Raw genomic sequence first — 20864 nt, forward strand, 5'->3', positions numbered from 1 at the left:
AGTTTGGATGATAATTGGAAAGTCTTTATATTCCTATGTCTCAAGTATTTGAGAAAAGTCAATGGTTTTGTCTGTACAGTGATAGGGTATGGTCTGTAAAAGGGAGGTTCGAGAAATTGTTGAACTGTGTGCGAACAAGCTAGCTGCAGGCATTGAATCTTAATATGATCTCACTGTACCATGGCAGACACATAGACACAAACATCAAAATAAATGATATGTTTTGCTTACATGTGTGGTCTGTTTTACTAAAGGTACATTGCCCAATGAAGCATTTTAAGTTTATATGAGCATTTAACACAACAGTGTAAATATGAATATAAAAATAAAAAGATGTAAATGAGACATTTTTCTCCACATTCCATAAATGACACAGAAATAGATAACTATAAGTTTGTACAGCCTTCAACAATGAGTGAAAAACCAACACTTTCCTCACAGTGCTCGCCCTAGCTATTTGTTGCATTTCATGAGTTGGTACATCCTTCACTAAGAACCATATATTTATGCATGCCTTACAACATGTACAACTATTGCAGCTCTAAATTAAAAAGCTTTAAAATTGTCTATTTACAAGCTTTTTTATTTGTTTTTGTTAAAATAAAGTATTGACAAATACAGGAAGGAAAATTAGCTTTTTACCTTAAGAAATTTAACAAGTTAAAAATCCTAATGAGGGGGTAATTATTTAAAGGAGCTATTTTGTTAATCATACTTTACTGGTTAAAGGAAATGTCATATACTGGACAGGATGGTACATTTAGAAGAACATATTAAAAATTGTTGAATAAAACCATTTAATTAAACAGAAGCATTTAAAATTGATAATAATAAAAGAAAAACAAACAAAATTTGAATAAAATAACTGGTAGTTTATATGGGCTATCGATGTGCTGAAAAAATTTTAAGCAAACTGAAAGTAAATGTTTTTACAGGAAAATCTAAGTGGTTTCAATTGGGTTTTCATGTAAACTTTTAAAGCTCCCAATATATGCAGTTCAATAGAAATATGTAAGGTCATTCTTATTAGGTCATTGTAGAGACCCACTTATAGTAAAAAATAAGTAACAGATAAAATCACTCGCGATTGATGTAAAAGATTCCTCACAATGATACAATTATTAAGTAAGGGCATTGAAAAGTATTATTTAAATGTAACGGTTAAAAAGGATCATTTGATAGTCTCACTTATAATTTCTTTTCTTTTTTGTGTATAGATCACAAAAGCATATATACTGTAATAGATATATATAGGTTTGAACGTAGTTTTCAATTTAGACTCGTATATATATATATATATATATATACAACTCGTCTAAACATCAACCCAACAATGTTAGATCTGTAAATTTGCTTTCGCAAATTTTTGGTTCTTCCCTCGCCGGGATTCGAACCCATGCTTCTGTGATATCGTGACACCAAATCGCCTGCACTGCAGCCGTCCCGCTAGCCCACAGCAGTGGCACATATTTCATGCATTTTTAGGATAATAGAAAATGCATGATGCACTGCAAGAAGGCAAGAGCCCAGAGTTTTTTTTTTTGTTCAAAACTTTGTTAAAGTTGGTAAGCTTTAATAACCAAAGTTTTCAAATTTGGAGAACTACACATACATGTAATTAGAAAAGATGATTAAAGCTCTGAGTAAATGCTTTTTCTAGAGGACATACATTTTGAAATGATCTGATATATCATTATGTTCTCATTGTGTATTTAGGGTAAACATTCGATGATTAATCTAAAGTTATTTATCCAGTTATGAAATGAAAGGTTTAATTTGTACTTTAAAGTGATTATACCACCTTATCAGAATATATAGATTTGTTATGTCCATATATGTCAGTTACCACATGGTTTGGTGGATCCCTCCGAGGGGTATCTGAATGGTCTCATTATGACCTCAATGTAACATTAATGATCAGAGCCTACAGGTGTACATTCACATATGAGTGATAAATGTGTAGTCATACAGGAAAATGCCATAATAAAATAATATAGTATTTTTTAATTGATATCGGTGTATAAATGACATGGACTAAAATTACAGTCAACAATTAACACGATTAAGTGATGTGTTCATATTCAATTTTCTAAGAAAGCCTGTTAAATCTAATGCAGACTTTGTCAAGATATTTATTTTTCACTTTACTTAAAAATTTGTCCTGTGGTTAACCATACCATATACTTATAGCATATGTTTCTGTCCTTGAAGGAGAGAGATTTTAAAAGGGGGGAAATGTCTGCAACTATTCTTGGACATGTATTTATGCTGCACTTCAATACTGTTTGACTAGCAAAGCTCAGAGAATTGGAAAAAATATCAAAGATTCACTGACAGAAATGTAAAGGAAAAGGGGGAGAGTTGAAGGGAATGTTGTTATTAAATAGGGACAATATTTTTCCAATTTGCATATATATTTCTTGTACTTTTCAAGATTACAGTAAAAAGTGATGAAAAAAATCAAGTTCCAATATATTCCTTAGATTCATTTGAAAAAAGTCCCTTTTAAAGGCATGAGAATCTCATTTCTCACCATGAAAAGCTATCCGTAAAATTTAGTGTACATATTCTGGGAAATTGTGTGTGCATGTACATGCATGAATTATGCATATATCTAATAATATTTGTTGAATAATGTTTATGTAATGTGTTTTCTAACTGTCAAAATAATTTACAACCCACAAAACAAGCTTTCAGGGCATTAACTGATGGACTTGTCACCAATAAAATTGAGAATGGAAATGGGGAATGTGTCAAAGAGACAACAACCCGACCAAAATAAAAAAACACAACAGCAGAAGGTCACCAACAGGTCTTCAATGTAGCGAGAAATTCCCGCACCCGGAGGCGTCCTTCAGCTGGCCCCTAAACAAATATATACTAGTTCAGTGATAATGAACGCCATACTAATTTCCAAATTGTACACAAGAAACTAAAATTTAAATAATACAAGACTAACAAAGGCCAGAGGCTCCTGACTTGGGACAGGCGCAAAAATGCGGCGGGGTTAAACATGTTTGTGAGATCTCAACCCTCCCCCTATACCTCTAACCAGTGTAGAAAAGTAAAAGCATAACAATACGCACATTAAAATTCAGTTCAAGAGAAGTCCGAGTCTGATGTCAGAAGATGTAACCAAAGAAAATAAACAAAATGACAATAATACATAAATAACAACAGACTACTAGCAGTTAACTGACATGCCAGCTCCAGACTTCAATTAAACTGACTGAAAGATTATGATTTCATCATATGAACATCAGGCACAATCCTTCCCGTAAGGGGTTTAGTATCATACCATCATAACATATATGAGAAGAACATAACCCGTGTCATGCCAACAACTGTTTTTAGAATAAATGTGTTTAGTTCCGACGCAAAGACCTTATCAGTGACTCAATATTAACGCCAAAATATGCAATCTTTAATGACTTGACAACAGTATCGTAATTATATCCCTTCTTAATAAGTCTATTCAAAGGTTTTGTAAGTTTATGAGGTGAATACTGACACCTTTGTGCTTTATAAAGAATATTTCCATAAAAAATTGGATGTGAAATACCTGAACGTATAAAAAGTCTGCATGTTGAGCTATATTTACGAATGATGTCTTTATACCGATGATAAAATTTAGTAAATGTTTTGACTAGTTTGTGATATCGAAAACCCTGGTGTAATAATTTTTCAGTAATACATAAATTTCTCTCGTTAAAATCTAAAACATTGTTACATACACGAGCGAATCGTACAAGTTGAGATATATAAACACCGTAAGATGGTGACAAGGGAACGTCACCATCTAAAAACGGATAATTAACGATAGGAAATGAAAAATCATCCCTTTTATCATAAATTTTAGTATTCAGCTTTCCGTTAGTGATATAGATATCAAGATCGAGGAAAGGGCAGTGGTCATTGTTAGTATTAGCTTTATTTAAAGTAAGTTCACCAGGATAAATTTCATTAATATACATACTGAAGTCGTCATTATTGAGAGCCAAAATATCATCCAAATATCTAAAAGTATTATTAAATTTGTTTATCAGATGTTGTTTTGATGGGTCTTTGCTTATTTTTGTCATAAATTGTAACTCGTAACAATACAAAAAGAGGTCCGCAATAAGTGGTGCACAGTTAGTCCCCATTGGAATTCCGATAATCTGACGATATACGGAATCCCCAAAGCGAACAAAAATGTTATCTAATAAAAATTCCAGGGCATATATAGTATCAAAGCATGTCCAATTAACATAGTTTTTTTGTTTATTGCTACTAAAAAATGACCTAAAAGAGTTTGAACATATATATTCACATTCTGATTTTTTGAATGCCCATTTAATTAGGTGTGTGAATTTTTTCTTAATGAGAATGTGAGGCAATGTGGTATACAGGGTAGAAAAATCAAAACTTTGAACAGATTCAAAATCACCAATATAAGCATGCAATTTATCAAGTACTTCCAACGAGTTCTTGACACTCCAAAAGTAATTTATTCCACTATTTTCGAAGGCCTTATTTGAACAATTTATTATAAGGTTTTTAATTGTACCAAGTGTGCTGGTGAGAATAATAGACAATTTAGTAGTTGAACAATGGCTTGAAGACGAATTTTTTTTTCTTAGACATCATGACATCATGTGGGATTATATGATTACGAAACAGAATTCTAGGAAATTATCTCAACTATGAACCTAGGATATAGTGTATTACAGTTTAAGAAGATTAAAGTAGGATTTTTTTAATGAAGAACATCTATGGTAACAGGTGGTGGACAAGAGGGGGGGGGGGGTGTTCTGTGGTTTTAACCCCCCCTTTTTTTTAGACGATCAATACATTTGAATGGGGACATATGGTTGGAACACCCCCTTTATCCTTGGTTGGGAAGGCCCCTTTTAAAAATTGCTGGATCCGCCTAATGTCAACCCTAGAAATACGTTATCATGCATCAGTTAAGACAAAGGACAATCATTATAATTATTAACATACCACATGATTACAATAAATATAAGTCAGAGTGTAGGTGTGCATCATCTACTTAAAGGTAATATATTATATAGGACTCATGCTTGTCTAATATACCACAAACACTCTTAAATAACTGAATACATATAAAAGTAATGTTTTTTTAAGGAATTTTAACAAGAAAAAGATTTTGAAGCTTTCAAAACTTATAAATTACCTTAAGTAAATTAAGTAAAGTGTTTAGCTTCTGCAAGGTTACACCTTTGTTGGTGCACATTTGGAATTGGACTAATTTGATATCAGATCCCTTTATAATTTCTAAATATTTCAATATTGATAACTCTGTTACAATAGAGATGGGCCAGCTGAAGCCCACCTCTTGGTGTATGATTTTCCTGCTGTGTTGAAGTCTCTTTGGTGGTCTTTGGCTGTGTTCTGCTCATTGATGGGTTGTTATCTCTTCGATTCATTCCCCATTTGAATTCTTGATTTCATTGAACAATAAGAATCCTTCCTAGAACTTAAAATTTAAATCTGGCAATACGAAACATTGTTTTACTTTTAAGATAGACACCCATGTAAGGTTAAATGTTATTGACCTGAAAATGATAATAGTCCAATACAAATAAATTGCAGAGGACTTTTCAAACCCCAAGTTTAAATCCCAATTATACATATACAAAGTTGACAGAAAAGATAACCCACTGTGATAATCAATGGTCATTGAACAATTGGCCCGGTCAAGAGTACATATTGAAATGATGTCATACCTGTATTTTTATAGTCTGTAGTACAAGGGTATATTATCATAAGTATAAACATTTCCCATTTTCTATTGATCTGAGTTGTACATGTACATGTATTGTTCTTATTGATGTGTTTTTCTCTTTTGAATGGTCAGTTGTAATTGTAACATTGGCCCGAGTATTGAATATGTCTATGTTTTGATTTTGACTTTCTTCAACGGTCAGTAACCTGAACCACAGGTCTATAACTTTGTTTTTATAAATAGGATACTCACCTTACTTGATGCTATCTGATACTTTAATAGAATTTTAAGATTCACATAATCTGTGACCTGTACCAAACAGGTAAGATAATGTCTCAGGTGTTTATGTAGGCAAAAGAGGTCGAGTATCAGTATGCTAAACATTATTGACTATTAGGCCCGTAGCCACGAATTTCCAAGGGGGGGGGGGGGGGGGGGGGGGGGGGGGGGGGGGAGCTGGAGGGTTTATTGGACTCACAAACTCGACTTGAACAGTGACAATTCGAACAGAACATTGACTTTAACAGTGCTTATTTGTTTTCAAGGGGGGGAGGGGGGGGGGGGGGGGTTCCTCTGAACCCCCTGGCTAGGGGTATGACTATTGAGGGTTGATGTTTTGATTTTTTCTTGAATCCTGATTTTCTATTATGGATATAAATTGATCTATGATGACTATTTCTATTATTATGTGGATATAAATTGACCTAAATGTCTTTCCAAAAACATGTATAAAAATAATCTGCTGTAATTTAATAATTTTATTCAAAAATATCAGATTCTTGTCCTCCTACATATGAAAAGTAAAATAATATCATGCATAATATTTGAAACTTCATATAATATAATTTCCTTACTTTATGTACGCAAGTTTTTATTTCCAATGCATTGAATTTCAATTACCATATTTTAAAACCTTAATTTTACTGGTGGAAATATTTTACAAAATGAGAAAAAATACTTGCAAACCATGAACATTTTCAGTAAATCCTAAATCAAGTCCAGTCATAATGACTAAAATAAGATTGTTAAAAAGGGAGAAATAGTCATATCAAATGAGGGTTTAGCTCATGGACAGCTGCTAATAATATTCTTCGGATTTAAGATATTTGACCAAATTCCTATACACATGAAACAGTTTCATTGCATTGAAAACTAAGTCTTTCCTTTTTGTCACGCAAAATGTTTAAACCACTGAAAAAATAATATTTACATTGATGCTTAGAATCTAATCATTGCGTAAAAAATCTACATGCAAATAATGTGATGACTTAATTAAATCTATTCCCATTACAAGGGATATTTGCATTTGTTCTTTAAAAAAAGTTTACCGAAACTTGAAATTGAACTTTGCCTCATTATTGCATCTCTATTTTGTGACTTTGTCATTAGCAATATGTAGTTGATAAATATCTGAATTTCTTTGAGAAATCTTAGGTCTTCACCTTGGTTTTGTCCTACATAGGGATATTCAATGTGTGTGTACATGTAATACCATACTTTTATATTGATTCTCCATATGTCAACAAACTAGATAGATAATTTGTCTTTTATTGGCTCTATTTATCTGCTGATATCAAATGATATATGGTCAGTATCAGAGGGTCAAAAGGAGGGGGTCAACATAGCCAGAAATGAGTAGTGGTTTTGCTAATTAATATTCATAATATGTAAATGAGAATTGTACCACGTGATAGTAGTTTGAACTGGACTGGCTTGATAGACTTGATATCATTAAAATCTTTAAAACACAGATATTATAAGTTACCCGTCACAGAGTTCTTATTTACAATCACTTTCATATTTCCGTAAAGTTGTCAGGCGGTCAAAATCAAAACAATGAACGTGAATTTAGTGATTTTTTCGTGCTTTCGTGAGTTTATTCTTCTTGAAATAGTGACATTTTAATTTTAAGTGGGAACCTAGAGTACAACGACTACACATACAAGGTTTGGACTTGCTTATTCTTTGGAAATTCAAGTTTCAAAATCCACCCCGGCAACATGTTTTTGTAATGACCTTGTAAGCCAATTTTCAACACGAAGTTGGCAAATTTGACGTTTCAGCCATTTTAGCCTGTATTTTACACTGCATTGTTAAAGGCCTCTCGCTTCGATATTTAAAATAGCTCAGGAACCTGTATTTTTGCAACAACAGTCATTATGTTTCGTTTAAATGGTGTATATTGTTGTGTATATTCATTTTCTGCCCCGGCAACCTGTCTTTCACTTAAATTAAAATTAAAAAAGACATTTTTTTTCAAAATTCCCTATCATATTTAGTAAATTCCGTGACCCGTATCCGATTTCTTTAGTATAATATTCAAATAAGCAAAGTGGCGTTGATTTCTGGATATGACGGATGTTGGGATGTATTAAATGCTATTAAATGTCACTTGTTATGGGTTTTGAGGAGTCCAGTTCTAATGGTCAGTATCCCAGGGTATTAGAGAGGAGTCAAATATCTAAATGTAAATGGTCAGTATCAAAGAGTCCTTTATTGAAGGGTACAGTCAATATCAGGATGTAAATTTCCTGTGGCCCTTCCAAGAAGGGGACAGTTTCCCCAAGTCTACCCTCAACACAATGGCAGATCCGTGGGTTGGACTTAAATGGGAATATAGTTGGAAGACCCCCTTTTTAAAATGGCTGGATCTGCCCCTGTGAAGCTTGCTGTGCCTTGCTGATACACAAGGTCCTCCACCTGAAATCTTTTGACTACAATTAACCTTCTCGGTCATATTGATATGAGGTATTGTTGGTCTTAATGAGTCCAGTTCAAACGGTAGGGGTCAGATGGAATAAGAACAGATGTCAGTTCTGGGATAAACATGACAAACAAAAAATGACTATATAACAAAACATAATCTAATCCACGACAAATTTATTTATGAAAATTGCATTAAATTTAGTGCTTTATATGACAGTTTCACTTTGGCTTAGTAATTGACCCCTACTTGGCCAATGCTGATCTATACTAAGCTAATAATCCTTCTGAATGCACAATATAAGAACTGAATCTTTATATGAACTTTCCTTTTGTGGAACTAATAATTTTTCTCTTCCTCATTTTTCACTCTTAAGGTGTCTAATATTAAATAGAAGCAGGAAATTTGTTAAGTATTATAAAGGAATGTGAATGATTTGTTAAACTTAAATAGATCATAAATTTTGAGGGAAGATCAAGTCAACCCATAGTGAAAGGTTATGTAGAAGTTTTGTAGAAATGAAAAACAATGGGAAATTTTCAAATCATAAATATTATTTTTGACATTGTGACTGTTTTAGGTATGTATATTTATGATAATTTCACAAATATTGTAAATTAGATGAATATATTAATTTTGTTTTGGTTGAAAGAAGGCTGATTTGTGAGTTAATAAAAAATTACAATGTTTTGACTTGTGTACTATTGTTTAATTTTTTTTGGTCTTTTTTTTAGCTCACCTGGCCCGAAGGGCCAAGTGAGCTTTTCCCATCACTTGGCGTCCGGCGTCCGTCGTCGTCGTCCGTCGTCCGTCGTCGTCGTCCGTTGTCGTCCGTCGTCGTTAGCTTTTAGAAAAATCTTCTCCTCTGAAACTACTGGGCCAAATTAAATCAAACTTGGCCACAATCATAATTGGAGTATCTAGTTTAAAAAATGTGTGGCGTGACCCGGTCAACAAACCAAGATGGCTGCCACGGCTAAAAATAGAACATAGGGGTAAAATGCAGTTTTTGGCTTATAACTCAAAAACCAAAGCATTTAGAGCAAATCTGACATGGGGTTTAATTGTTTATCAGGTCAAGATCTATCTGCCCTGAAATTTTCAGACGAATCAGACAACTCTTTGTTGGGTTGCTGCCCCTGAATTGGTAATTTTAAGGAAATTTTGCTGTTTTTGGTTATTATCTTGAATATTATTATAGATAGAGATAAACTGTAAACAGCAATAATGTTCATCAAAGTAAGATTAACAAATAAGTCAACATGACCGAAATGGTCAGTTGACCCCTTTAGGAGTTATTGCCCTTTATAGTCAATTTTTTACCATTTTTCGTAAATCTAAGTTATCTTTTACAAAAATCTTCTCCTCTGAAACTACTTGGCCAAATTAATCCAAACTTGGCCACAATCATTATTGGGGTATTTAGTTTAAAAAATGTGTGGCGTGAATCGGTCAACCAACCAAGATGGCCGCCATGTCTAAAAATAGAACATAGGGGTAAAATGCAGATTTTGGCTTATAACTCAAAAACCAAAACATTTAGAGCAAATCTGACAAGGGTTTAATTGTTTATCAGGTCAAGATCTATCTGCCCTGATATTTTCAGACGAATCAGACAACCCTTTGTTGGGTTGCTGCCCCTGAATTGGTAATTTTAAGGAAATTTTGCTGTTTTTTGTTATTATCTTGAATATTATTATAGATAGAGATAAAACTGTAAACATCAATAATGTTCAGCAAAGTAGGATTGACAAATAAGTCAACATAACCAAAATGGTCAATTGACCCCCTAAGGAGTAATTGTCCTTTATAGTCAATTTTTAACACTTTTCATAAAATTGGTAAATTTTTATTAACATTTTCCACTGAAACTACTGGGCCAAGTTCATTATAGATAGAGATAATTGTAAGCAGCAAGACAGTTTATTACAGTAAGATTTACAAACACATCACCATCACCAAAACACAATTTTGTCATGAATCCATCTGCTTCCTTTGTTTAATATTCACATAAACCAAGGTGAGCGACACAGGCTCTTAAGAGCCTCTAGTTTAACCATGGCGGGGTGTCAGTTTATTTGTATTTATCAGTTTGAATGTTCCTCTGGTATCTTTCGCCCTCTATGATATAAGAGAAAGTTATTGTTGCTTACATTTTTATGTTCTGTTCATCTTGAAAAAGGTATTTAGTTGTGCTTTCAAAGAAATACATTTTAAGATCAGCTTCAGTGAAAGTTTGACTCATTTATTAAGTTAAGACATGAGGAAACAGTACCCAGAAGTGTTTTCAAGTTTACATTCTACTATCAGTGCTCAAACCAAATGTTTTACCTATTTCAGATACTTTGTCTTTGAATCACTCCTTGGTATTTATAGGGTTCCTCCCTATTTTACTTGAACTTGCTTGACAAATCATTAAAAGAAAAAAAAATCTAATTATAACATGTAACATGCATGATATACTATAATTGATTTACCATTAAAACACTTATGATGCATGTATCAATGAATTAAAAGGATAACACAGTGTGAAAAGGGAGTCAAGGTTAATGAAACATGAAAAAGTGTTATTGATGTAGAATATGGCAATGATGTTTTTTTTTTTTAAGTTTTTTTTTAAGATAAAAAAATGCAACCATGACCTAAACTGATAAAAGTCAATCATCATATTGGCAGGTAGATAGGTGTGCATACACTTTCTTTTGATGTTTTTTGTTGTTCTTTATTTTTGTCTTGTTTTTTTATTATAGATTGTCTATTGCCTTCTTAAGGTCAAGAACACACATATGTCTTCTTTTGTTATAGTTTTAAAAAAGGTGAAATAACATTTTGTTAAAAAAACTATATAGGGGAACAACTTTGATCTAATAGTACATGACCTTAAATCCATTTAAAGTGGGTTAAGTTAAGAATAGAATAAAGCTCAGCAGGAAACCCTAAATAGATGTATATTATTTATTGAGCTGGTTTTTTATTCATTGCACATTTTTTAACCTGTTTTCCAAGTTCAAGTTAAGAAAGAGTTGTTTTCCTTACAGGCAAACATTTTCAAATAGATTGCTAAGTAAGGTTAAGACATTTTATTTTATTTTAAGTGTTTCTGATACCTGAACTTTTTTTATGCTTATATCCTGTTCATACTAAACTGTCACTACATGCAAAATGACATTAGTACTGGAAATTTACTGTTCACATACGAAAGATAAAGATGCATCCTTAGTTCTATGATTTATATATAAACTTAACCTCAAAGTTATGAATGACCATGCATTGATTGTACATTCACAGTCATTTTATTTGAAATGTGCATATTCAGATGGCAATGTAGGATTTTTAAAAGGGGGGAACCACTGGCAAGACAATGTGGAGAGTGGGACTTGTTAAAGGTATATGCTGGAACCATAAATAGGGTCCCTCTCCCAAACCACCCCAATCTGCCCTCTGATATCTAAATCAAAGAAGTTATTTGGAAGAAAAAATGTGGTATGATTAAAAGAATTGCATTTGTTTAATATTATACAACATATTTGAGCTAATATAGAGATCTCTTTTGTACATGCATTGGCGGGTCCAGGGGGGTGGGGGTTCGGGGGTTGGAACCTCCCTTTTTTTCGGCCGATCAATGCATTTAAATGGGGACATATAGGTTGAACCCCCCTTTATCCTGGGTTTGGTACACCTCCTCTTTAAAATGGCTGGATCCGCCCCTGTACATGAATTGTTATTTGGCCTTATTAAGTGACTAATTGATATATGCACTTTTATTCCTTAAAGGGGAATAACTCCATTAATTTAAACTTATAGAGTTATAAAGGTATTGACTTTTTCAGTTACTTTGTTGCTTTTACATACATGGTAAAATTCATTTTGTCTTTATTATATTTAGGTTACCTGCAGTAGAAATTCAGTTAATATCCAGTGATATTGTTTGCCTTAAACTACCGTAGAATAAAGACTTTTTCCCCTGGAGAAGAATCCCAATTTGAAAAAAATGCTTGAAGTTATTACAAAAGACAACTTTTTTCCCAAACAGTGCAGTCTCAGTAGTAATTGTGCATGAATTCAAACTGAAAACACTCATTTAAACATTTTTCATGCCTAAAATGACTACATGTGCAAATTTAAGGGTCTATTTATGTATCATCACTAACAATAAGGGGTCTTATTTCAAATTAGGGTTTACCTCTTGAAAAGGGATCCGCAAATTGAAGTTCCAATCAAATTCATGGTTTGTTATAAATTTCCCAATTTGACAAAAAAGACACATATTTTCCCAATAAAAAAGGTTATAGAGGACTAGTTTTGAAAAAAGCCAACAATATCACTGATATCTTTATCTATTAGGTAATATTCGATTATCAGCCAACAGCTGGTTTGCACTGTCTTTTATCCATCTTGAACTATAGTTTTTTAGCTTAAAAAAAATATTTTACAAATATTCAAGATTTTATCATTGAACACATGAAACTTGAAATAAATTGTTTTATTATTTTTTTTACCAATCTTCCTCTGGTCTAGAAGAAGCTGCTGTTCATATCACATTAGTATTTTAAATGAAATTGAATATGTAAGAAAGAGTAATGTGTATTGTTTGAAATGAGATTTGACTTAAACAAGAAGAGAAAACAAATCAAATATATAACTTTTTCAATATGAAATAAGATCTGATCCTGATATAATTCCATAAATTTATGTAACAGTAGTCTGGGTGTTATATTTCATGCAAACAATATTTAATCCATGAAATTTAGACATAAAAGATCATTGTTAAAAAGTCACACTTTAGTTGGGGAAAAACCCAAACGTAATGTAATACTTTAAAAGTCTTTATATAGTCATCCTAGATATACAACTTGGAGATTTAAAATAAATTCAACTTTATGATATGTTGGTTATCTCTTAAATTTAATATTTGAAGAATTCTGCTCAAGTTATTTTACTCTCAAAGCTACCAAATTTACTATTTAAAGTCGGTTAAGGCACTCACTTTATGATTTGTTATCATATATACTGCCTTTTGATAAAATTTACCTTTTTACTTTATCCAAATGAAAAAGATAAAACAGTGAAAAACAAAGAGAGAGAGCTTGCATAAGAGAGTTATCCTAATTTTATTGATTGATTGAAAGTTGCTGAAGTCCAGCATAAAATTTTTGATGCACATTCAATACAAAAACAAGTTAGTCACTATATATATATATCATTCGATAAGACCATAATTGATTGTTTAAAGTAAGCAATATTTGAGCAAACAATTGATGGGAAAGGAAAACTTAAGATAAACTGGCAGAAGTGACTGTAAAATAAGACTCTGGATAATGTGTATTTGAACAGGGCTTGAAAAATTTCCCAAAAATAAAATTTCTTCCCTGTCAAATACCTTTGAAACCTTCACCCCATGAACTCCTGATAAACGCTGTGTTTATTTGGATAGCAAAAAGCCTTAAAAAAGTTGTTGTTTTTAGATAAATCTTTTTCTTTATCAGTATACTGTTTTGATGTGAACTTTCCATTTGTATAAATATTGTTTTTAAAATTTTAATGCTTCTCTTCCGTAAAAAAAAGTCTCGGATATCAGCATAACAAACATATACTATTTCTATTATGTTTGTTTCATGTATCTTGTCAACTAAGATTGACAGACAGGGACAATAGCATATTCTGCTGACCCTAGATGGACAAACTTACATACGTATATATCTGGACATATTTTCACACTTGTTAATGTAAGGGGGGATATTAATTTGTCGGTAAATATGAATGTTATGACTGACTAATGAGGAAGAATACTTTTCCCACTGACAGGTAAAAAGAGGCCAGTATTAGGAAATTTAATATTTTGAATATGTTGTTGTGTTATAAAATAGCCTTAAACATTTGTAAGTCCATAACCAGTCTTATTCATCATAAATTACAAAATCAATAAGTTTATTGATCATTGTTTAATAATATCTATTTCTTTTGTAAAACCTGATTGGCTTGTTATTCATTGTAAACAATATCCCCTTTGGGACCTCCAGGTAAGAATCAGGTGTACCAGAGGTCATATGTCAAGAAGATGTGTCTTAAATTGATCACTTTGATTAGAAAATTGCCAATTGATTGTAAACATTTGCAATCCTTTAAAACCTAAACATGGTCAGACACTTCATGAATTTTGTATCAGGTTTACTCATATAGTCATGTGAGCAGTCTATTTATAGATATATGATTAATCATCTTCATGATTATTTGTTTAAAATACTGAGAGGGGTGTGTTTATGATTGATTCTGAAAACAAGATAGCAGTATTATTCAGAAGATATTGAACAATTGGAGTTTTTCTATTTTTAACTGGACCTAGATATTATGTGACAGTTTGTTTATTTATACAAGAAGAAAAAAGATAAATATCTGAGGAGATTCATATAATCATTTGAGTTTTGTGGACTAATATTCTTCAAATTCATCATACTTTGTGACATTTGTGGATACTTATTAACTAAAAAAACCTGGTAAGGTGAAAAATTGCTATGCTATGATACTGCAATAAGATAAAAATTTGTCATCTGAATCAATAATACTTAAACATTATTTTCTCAGTAATATGATTATTAAGAATGAATTTGTCATTGGTAGTGTTTTAACATCTGTCACAAGTTCTGCAGAACCAACTCTGTGATTGCTGTCTATTTGTTTATATCAAACTATTTATTTACTATTTCTCTAGTATTTGTTTCAATAATACAAATTATGCAAATGACTGTCATGTAATATTCATGTATACAAAGAGAGTTACATTACAATTGAATTGCATGTGTGACAATTAGGTAATATTCCAGACAAACATGTCACACTAATTTGAATTGGTATGTAAACAATCCTAGGTTTGAACCATATATATATATATCATATGATGCATTCTTAAACCAAGTAGATCTGAATACTGGAATTTTATTTGATAAATGTCTGGCTGGACCTCCAAATTGGTCACAAGTGTATAGAGGCTAAATTGTATTGTATATGTTCCTTGTATGCATTGAAAAGGATATAAAAAAAGTTTGAAAATTATAACAACAGCGAACTTCAAAACTCTAAATTCTAAGGGACGACATCAAAAGATCGATGTAGGATAAAAAACTTAAATCAAATAGTTTGGGGGTGGGGGGTCAACATTGCTGCAAGTTTTGTTAATCCAAAATCGATTTTACATATGTCCCTATTGGTCAATCAATTTTTCCTAAATTAAGTTAAGATAGTGGGTGTGGGGGTCAGTGAAAAAACTATGTGAATTAAGTTTTTTATCCTTCATTGAACTTTTGATGTCGTCCCTAAGTGAAATTGACAAAAAAGTAAAGCCAAGTATCTCTAAATCTATACCCTTCTTTTAGAAGTGGGTCACAAAGCATAAAGTTAGAATCAGTTACATTTTTACAACTTTAAACAAACTTATTTTATCCAAGTCATTTACAATTATGCAAATTTCTTAGTAGAAAAACAATGTGAATATGTCATTCTTAAACCTTCCCTATATATAATATATGTCAACAAGGTTAAAACATTGTAAACTATAAATCCATGACCAAAAAGTCACTACAGTAAGGGCTAACTGAAAAAAATATCCCCCCAAAAAAGTTTTAACAAAAAATGCACAGCTATTACTTGCAAGTATGAACCCAATAAATATTATTTTAAGACACCACTCAGATGGATCATTATATATATTAATAGCAAACATTGGAAACACCCTGATTGTCAATAGTGTTCATATGTATATAATCAATGATATTTCTGAAGTGCAAAATTCAGACCTAATCTAGTTTTGAGTTTTGCCAAGTTATTGTCAAGTTTAGTTATAAATATGAGGTCTGACTATAACAGTTTATCTTAGTACAGGTCTGCAGGCCAAGGATGAACTTCCTATTGTGTCAGTAAGAAGTGTCTAGGATGTTGAAAGGTTCAGATATAAGGTCAATTTGTACTGACTGCCACAGTTAGATGATATTAATGACCTGTGTGTAACCTTGATAATGATAAACCAGCTGTAGAAAAAACTTTTCAGTTTCTGTATGTACCTTCATGACAACCTGTCCCCTCTTTTTGCAAGGAATCAACCTCCATCCCTATTATCTAAATGTCATTTTTCAAAACATTCTGAATGCACAAGAGCAAGTATAAGCTTTGTCAAGCCTTGACCTCTTTGAATCAGTCATATTCAGTTTGAATTTTTTTGGGGTCAGTGAAAACAGGTTGCTGAGACTGAGAGCAGTGTCAGAGAGTTAAGCAGATTTAGGCAAAAAAGTAAAGTTATGTTGTGATGGATTCCGAAGAAAGAAATGAAAGGAATTTATTATGCTGTAACAAAAAGGGCAGTTTTATCTTTGTCATTTAAACTCTGATGGATAGTTTTTCACTGGCAGTTATGCCACATCTCCATATTTTTACTATTGGTATACAGTTCAATATTCCTTTATTTTATTGTATTTATCTGACTAAAGAAATGAACCATTATTAACCCAGTATTTCTTTTGTGTATGTCAGAATGTCTGAATTGGCTCCAATGATGGAATAGGACTTCCAAGACCATGTTTTAATAGCCAGTTTCTGTTTAGGATAATGTTTTGACTACATTGCAAATGCATCTATGACTTCTTTATATTAATTCGTGTGTTTTTATTTTAGATGATGGTCGACGTGTTACCAACAGAGGTTGAGGATTTTCACCTCTCCTCTCCGTTCTTGTCATCGGACTCTGAGACAGAAGACGATTCCAATGGTTCCTACAGATACAACTTAGACAGCGACACAGATATGACTCCTGAATGTCTGGTAGGTTGAATAGTGAAATAAAATATAAATTTCTAGGGATACCAATTTTGCATTTTGTGATTAGATATATTATACCCTAGTTAAATACAAAGTTTACTATGCTTTTTGTTATTTTGATATACCGGTAAACAGAGGCATAAAATATATAACCATATTTAACCTCAAAACAGCTTATTTCAAAATCACAAAAACTCAGGTACCCACAAAAATAAAAAAAATCCATATTACATGAATTATTGTAAAAAGTTATTTCTTGAACACAAATAGCTACTTAGACGTCTGTAAGAGTGGGGATTTAAAAGTAAGAGTGGTGGGCATGTACTGCAACAAACATAAAAACAAGAAAAAAAACCTTTTAACTGTATCTCTTTGATTTAAAAAAAAACATGTTGGCCACTTTTTCTTCAAATCAAGATTATGATTGCAGGTCAAAGGGAAATAATCAATACAAAATATCTCTGAACCATTTCATTTTAAACTTGATTTCTTTTTGACATGAATGTGCAGCAAAATTGAAAATGATGTATAAATGAATTATTCTTCAGTGGAAACCTTCACAAAAATGTTTTGGTAGGATTCTTATGATAATGCTAAAATTGAACAGTTTTCCATTTTTTATTTGGAATGTGTATGAAAAATGTTGACAAAAAGCTACATTTCAAAATTGGTGTTAAAAAAAAGTACTATAAAAAAAATGAAAAATGCTTATATTTGGTAAAATATAAACCAGTTATGTTCCAGGAAAACAACCACATCATTCATATAATCTATGATCAGTTTTGTTCTGGGAAATCAACATTGTTGTTTGTGGAAACAGCTGATGATTACAGATAACTTTTATCTGTCAAACTCGTACACCACACATTATAGCCTTCATAGTTTTTTTCAATATATACAATTTACATTAAAATAAATCTATATTGGAGGTCTTTGGGTTTTACATTAACGGTTTATCAATAAAGTCTTAATTTGTGATTCTCAACTTTCTTTAAATCAAAACATATAGTATATAATAGATACCTTGATAAAATATGTTTACCATTTGCTTTCATGGAAAGTACAGATGTAAACTATTAAACATAATGCCATTAAAAAACTGAAGGAAAATTATTAAAGGCTTATTTATTACGAATGACATGACTGAGGGGGGGAGGATAGAAGGGGTAAAAAAAACATGAAATCCCGAGGTCCAGAATTTAAATAAAGTTGAATCCCGGATCCCGAAATTTGAAAAAAAAGAATTCCAGGATCCCGAAGGAGTAAATCCTGAAATCCCGAGCTTAAAAACACCCAATCCTGGAGTCGCAATAAAGGTCTTATCCCCCCTCATGACTGTCACATGAGCATCATTCTAAAACTATAAAAAAAAAAAATCTAATAAAAATAAGACTTTTAGAGTTATCTCCCATGTCACAATTTGTACTTTAGTCCAAGAATGGTATTATAAGAAAAATGGAAATAAAATGCATTAGGTAAATGTTATTTGATCATAATGTTATGAATGTAGTGTGATTTCTAATATTTTTTTTATAAAAAGAGCTCCAACTTTTACATCATCTCAAAATGACCAAAATAGTGTGGAAAAATTTCCAGATCCTTGATCATAACCCTTTTAAGAATCATAATATATTAATTTCTTTAAAAGTGATAAATACTTTTTATATATGTAAATTTTAAAAGAGTAAAGATACCACACTATAGCAATATATTTTTGGCTGTCATACTGATTAAAGTGCAAACAAGTATTTTGAGTAAAATTCTCAAACTTTTTTGGTTATAATCTTCACTGTTACTTACCTTAACCTATTAAAGCTTTGTCCTATGAGTTATTACTTCAAAAGTAATCTTTTCTGCAAAATACATGTAGCATTTAATGATAGACCTTTGGTGAAAAAAATATTAGTCATTTTTAGTATCTCTGAGATCTTATGCACCCCCCTTTTTTTCTTCAATCATTTCAAGCCTGACTCTTCTCTCAATATTATTGAATTAAAAGAACAATTTTATATTATAGACTGGTCCCTCTGTCATTGTGGTGCCAGAACCAGAAATACTATCAGATCTCAATATCAATAAGCTTCATGCTTTCACGGATGATGACGAGTGTAACCTTGACCTCGATGAAGAGAACAGTAAATGTGCAAAGTTTTACGAAGAATGGCGAGTAGACTCTCAGGTCAATGAAAGAGTGTTCACAGATACTGATTCATCAGACAGCCAGGATGAAGCAATCTATGTCCGACCCAAGAAACCTAGGAAGCGAGTTAGATGGAGAAAAAACGTTTTTTGTAAGTATTTCATTTTTATATATAATCCCTACTATAGAAAATACAAGTTTGACCAACATTAACATGTAGAAAGCTTTGTATTCCATTTCAATGTTGTGGTGAGAAGAGAAACTACAGTTCTGTCAGTGGCAAGATTCATCGATTGATTGTTGTTTTCTTAACATCATCCCTGAAAAGGTTATCTCGAAATTTGAAAATAATCAGTCTTAGGGATGTTTTTGAATTATTTATAGTAAAGAGGTAATGGCTGATATGTTTAAATCTTTGCCGCTTGTTATCAGAGACCTGTCCAAAGTAGGGAGCCTCCTCATTTGATTGATTCATTAGATAAGTTCTGGTATAATTAAAATATTTGACCTTCAAAGAAATTTGTTAGTAGGATCTGCTTAAATCCAAAACATTACTTGACCATTGCCTATAGTAGAAGACAGTATATATGGACCTCTTGATGGTATTTTGTTTTTATACGCCCAGAACAGGACGTATTATGGCGCCCAGAACGGGACGTATTATGGTATACCGAAGTCTGTCCGTCCGTCGTCCACACTTCGGACAATAACTCAAAAACACCTTCACCAAATTCCATGAAACTTTAGTGAATTGTTTATATCTATTGAAGTAAGCTCCTTTTCGTTTTTTTTTTAATTTCAGATTTTAAGTTTTAGATTTATGGGGCTTTATTCATAAAAAAGGGGGAATTTTCAACACTTCGGACAATAACTCAAAAAGGCTTTCACCAATGTCCATGAAACTTTGGTGAATTGTTTATATCTATTGACGTAAGCTCCCTTTTGTTTTTTTTTTAATTTCAGATTTTAAGTTTTGGATTTATGGGGCTTTATTCATAAAAAAAGGGGGGATTTTCAACACTTCGGACAATAACTCAAAAAGGCTTTCACCAATGTCCATGAAACTTTGATGAATTGTTTATATCTATTGATGTAAGCTCCCTTTCAATTTTTATAAATTTCAGATTTTAAGTTTTGGATTTATGGGGCTTTATTCATAAAAAAAGGGGGATTTTTAACACTTCGGACAATTAGACTCCCTTTCAATTTTTATAAATTTCAGATTTTAAGTTTTGGATTTATGAGGCTTTATTCATAAAAAAAAGGGTGATTTTAAACACTTCGAACAATAACTCAAAAAGGCTTTCACCAATGTCCATGAAACTTTGGTGAATTGTTTTTATCTATTAATGTAAGCTCCCTTTCAATTTTTATAAATTTCAGATTTTACATTTCCGTGTTATGAATTTTTATGCTTATAAAAGGGGGGATTTTTCCAATTTTGGGACAATAACTAATACTTTCACAAAATTTTATGTATGGAT

The 20864-nt window shown here is 31.9% G+C and overlaps 1 protein-coding gene across 3 annotated transcripts in view; it reads left to right on the plus strand.

Annotated features, from left to right (window-relative positions):
- Positions 1-20864, plus strand: part of LOC134698137 (ETS-related transcription factor Elf-2-like) — an 88655-nt gene that overhangs the window by 17166 nt on the left and 50625 nt on the right. For all 3 annotated transcript variants that reach the window (XM_063560429.1, XM_063560430.1, XM_063560431.1), the window contains exons 2-3: positions 17097-17243; positions 19258-19531. In XM_063560429.1, coding sequence (XP_063416499.1) covers positions 17097-17243; positions 19258-19531 — 421 coding nt within the window. The remainder of the gene's footprint in view (positions 1-17096; positions 17244-19257; positions 19532-20864) is intronic.

The sequence above is a fragment of the Mytilus trossulus genome, chromosome 14 (genome assembly GCF_036588685.1).
Source record: "Mytilus trossulus isolate FHL-02 chromosome 14, PNRI_Mtr1.1.1.hap1, whole genome shotgun sequence".
In the NCBI taxonomy this organism is placed as follows: Eukaryota; Metazoa; Mollusca; class Bivalvia; order Mytilida; family Mytilidae; genus Mytilus; species Mytilus trossulus.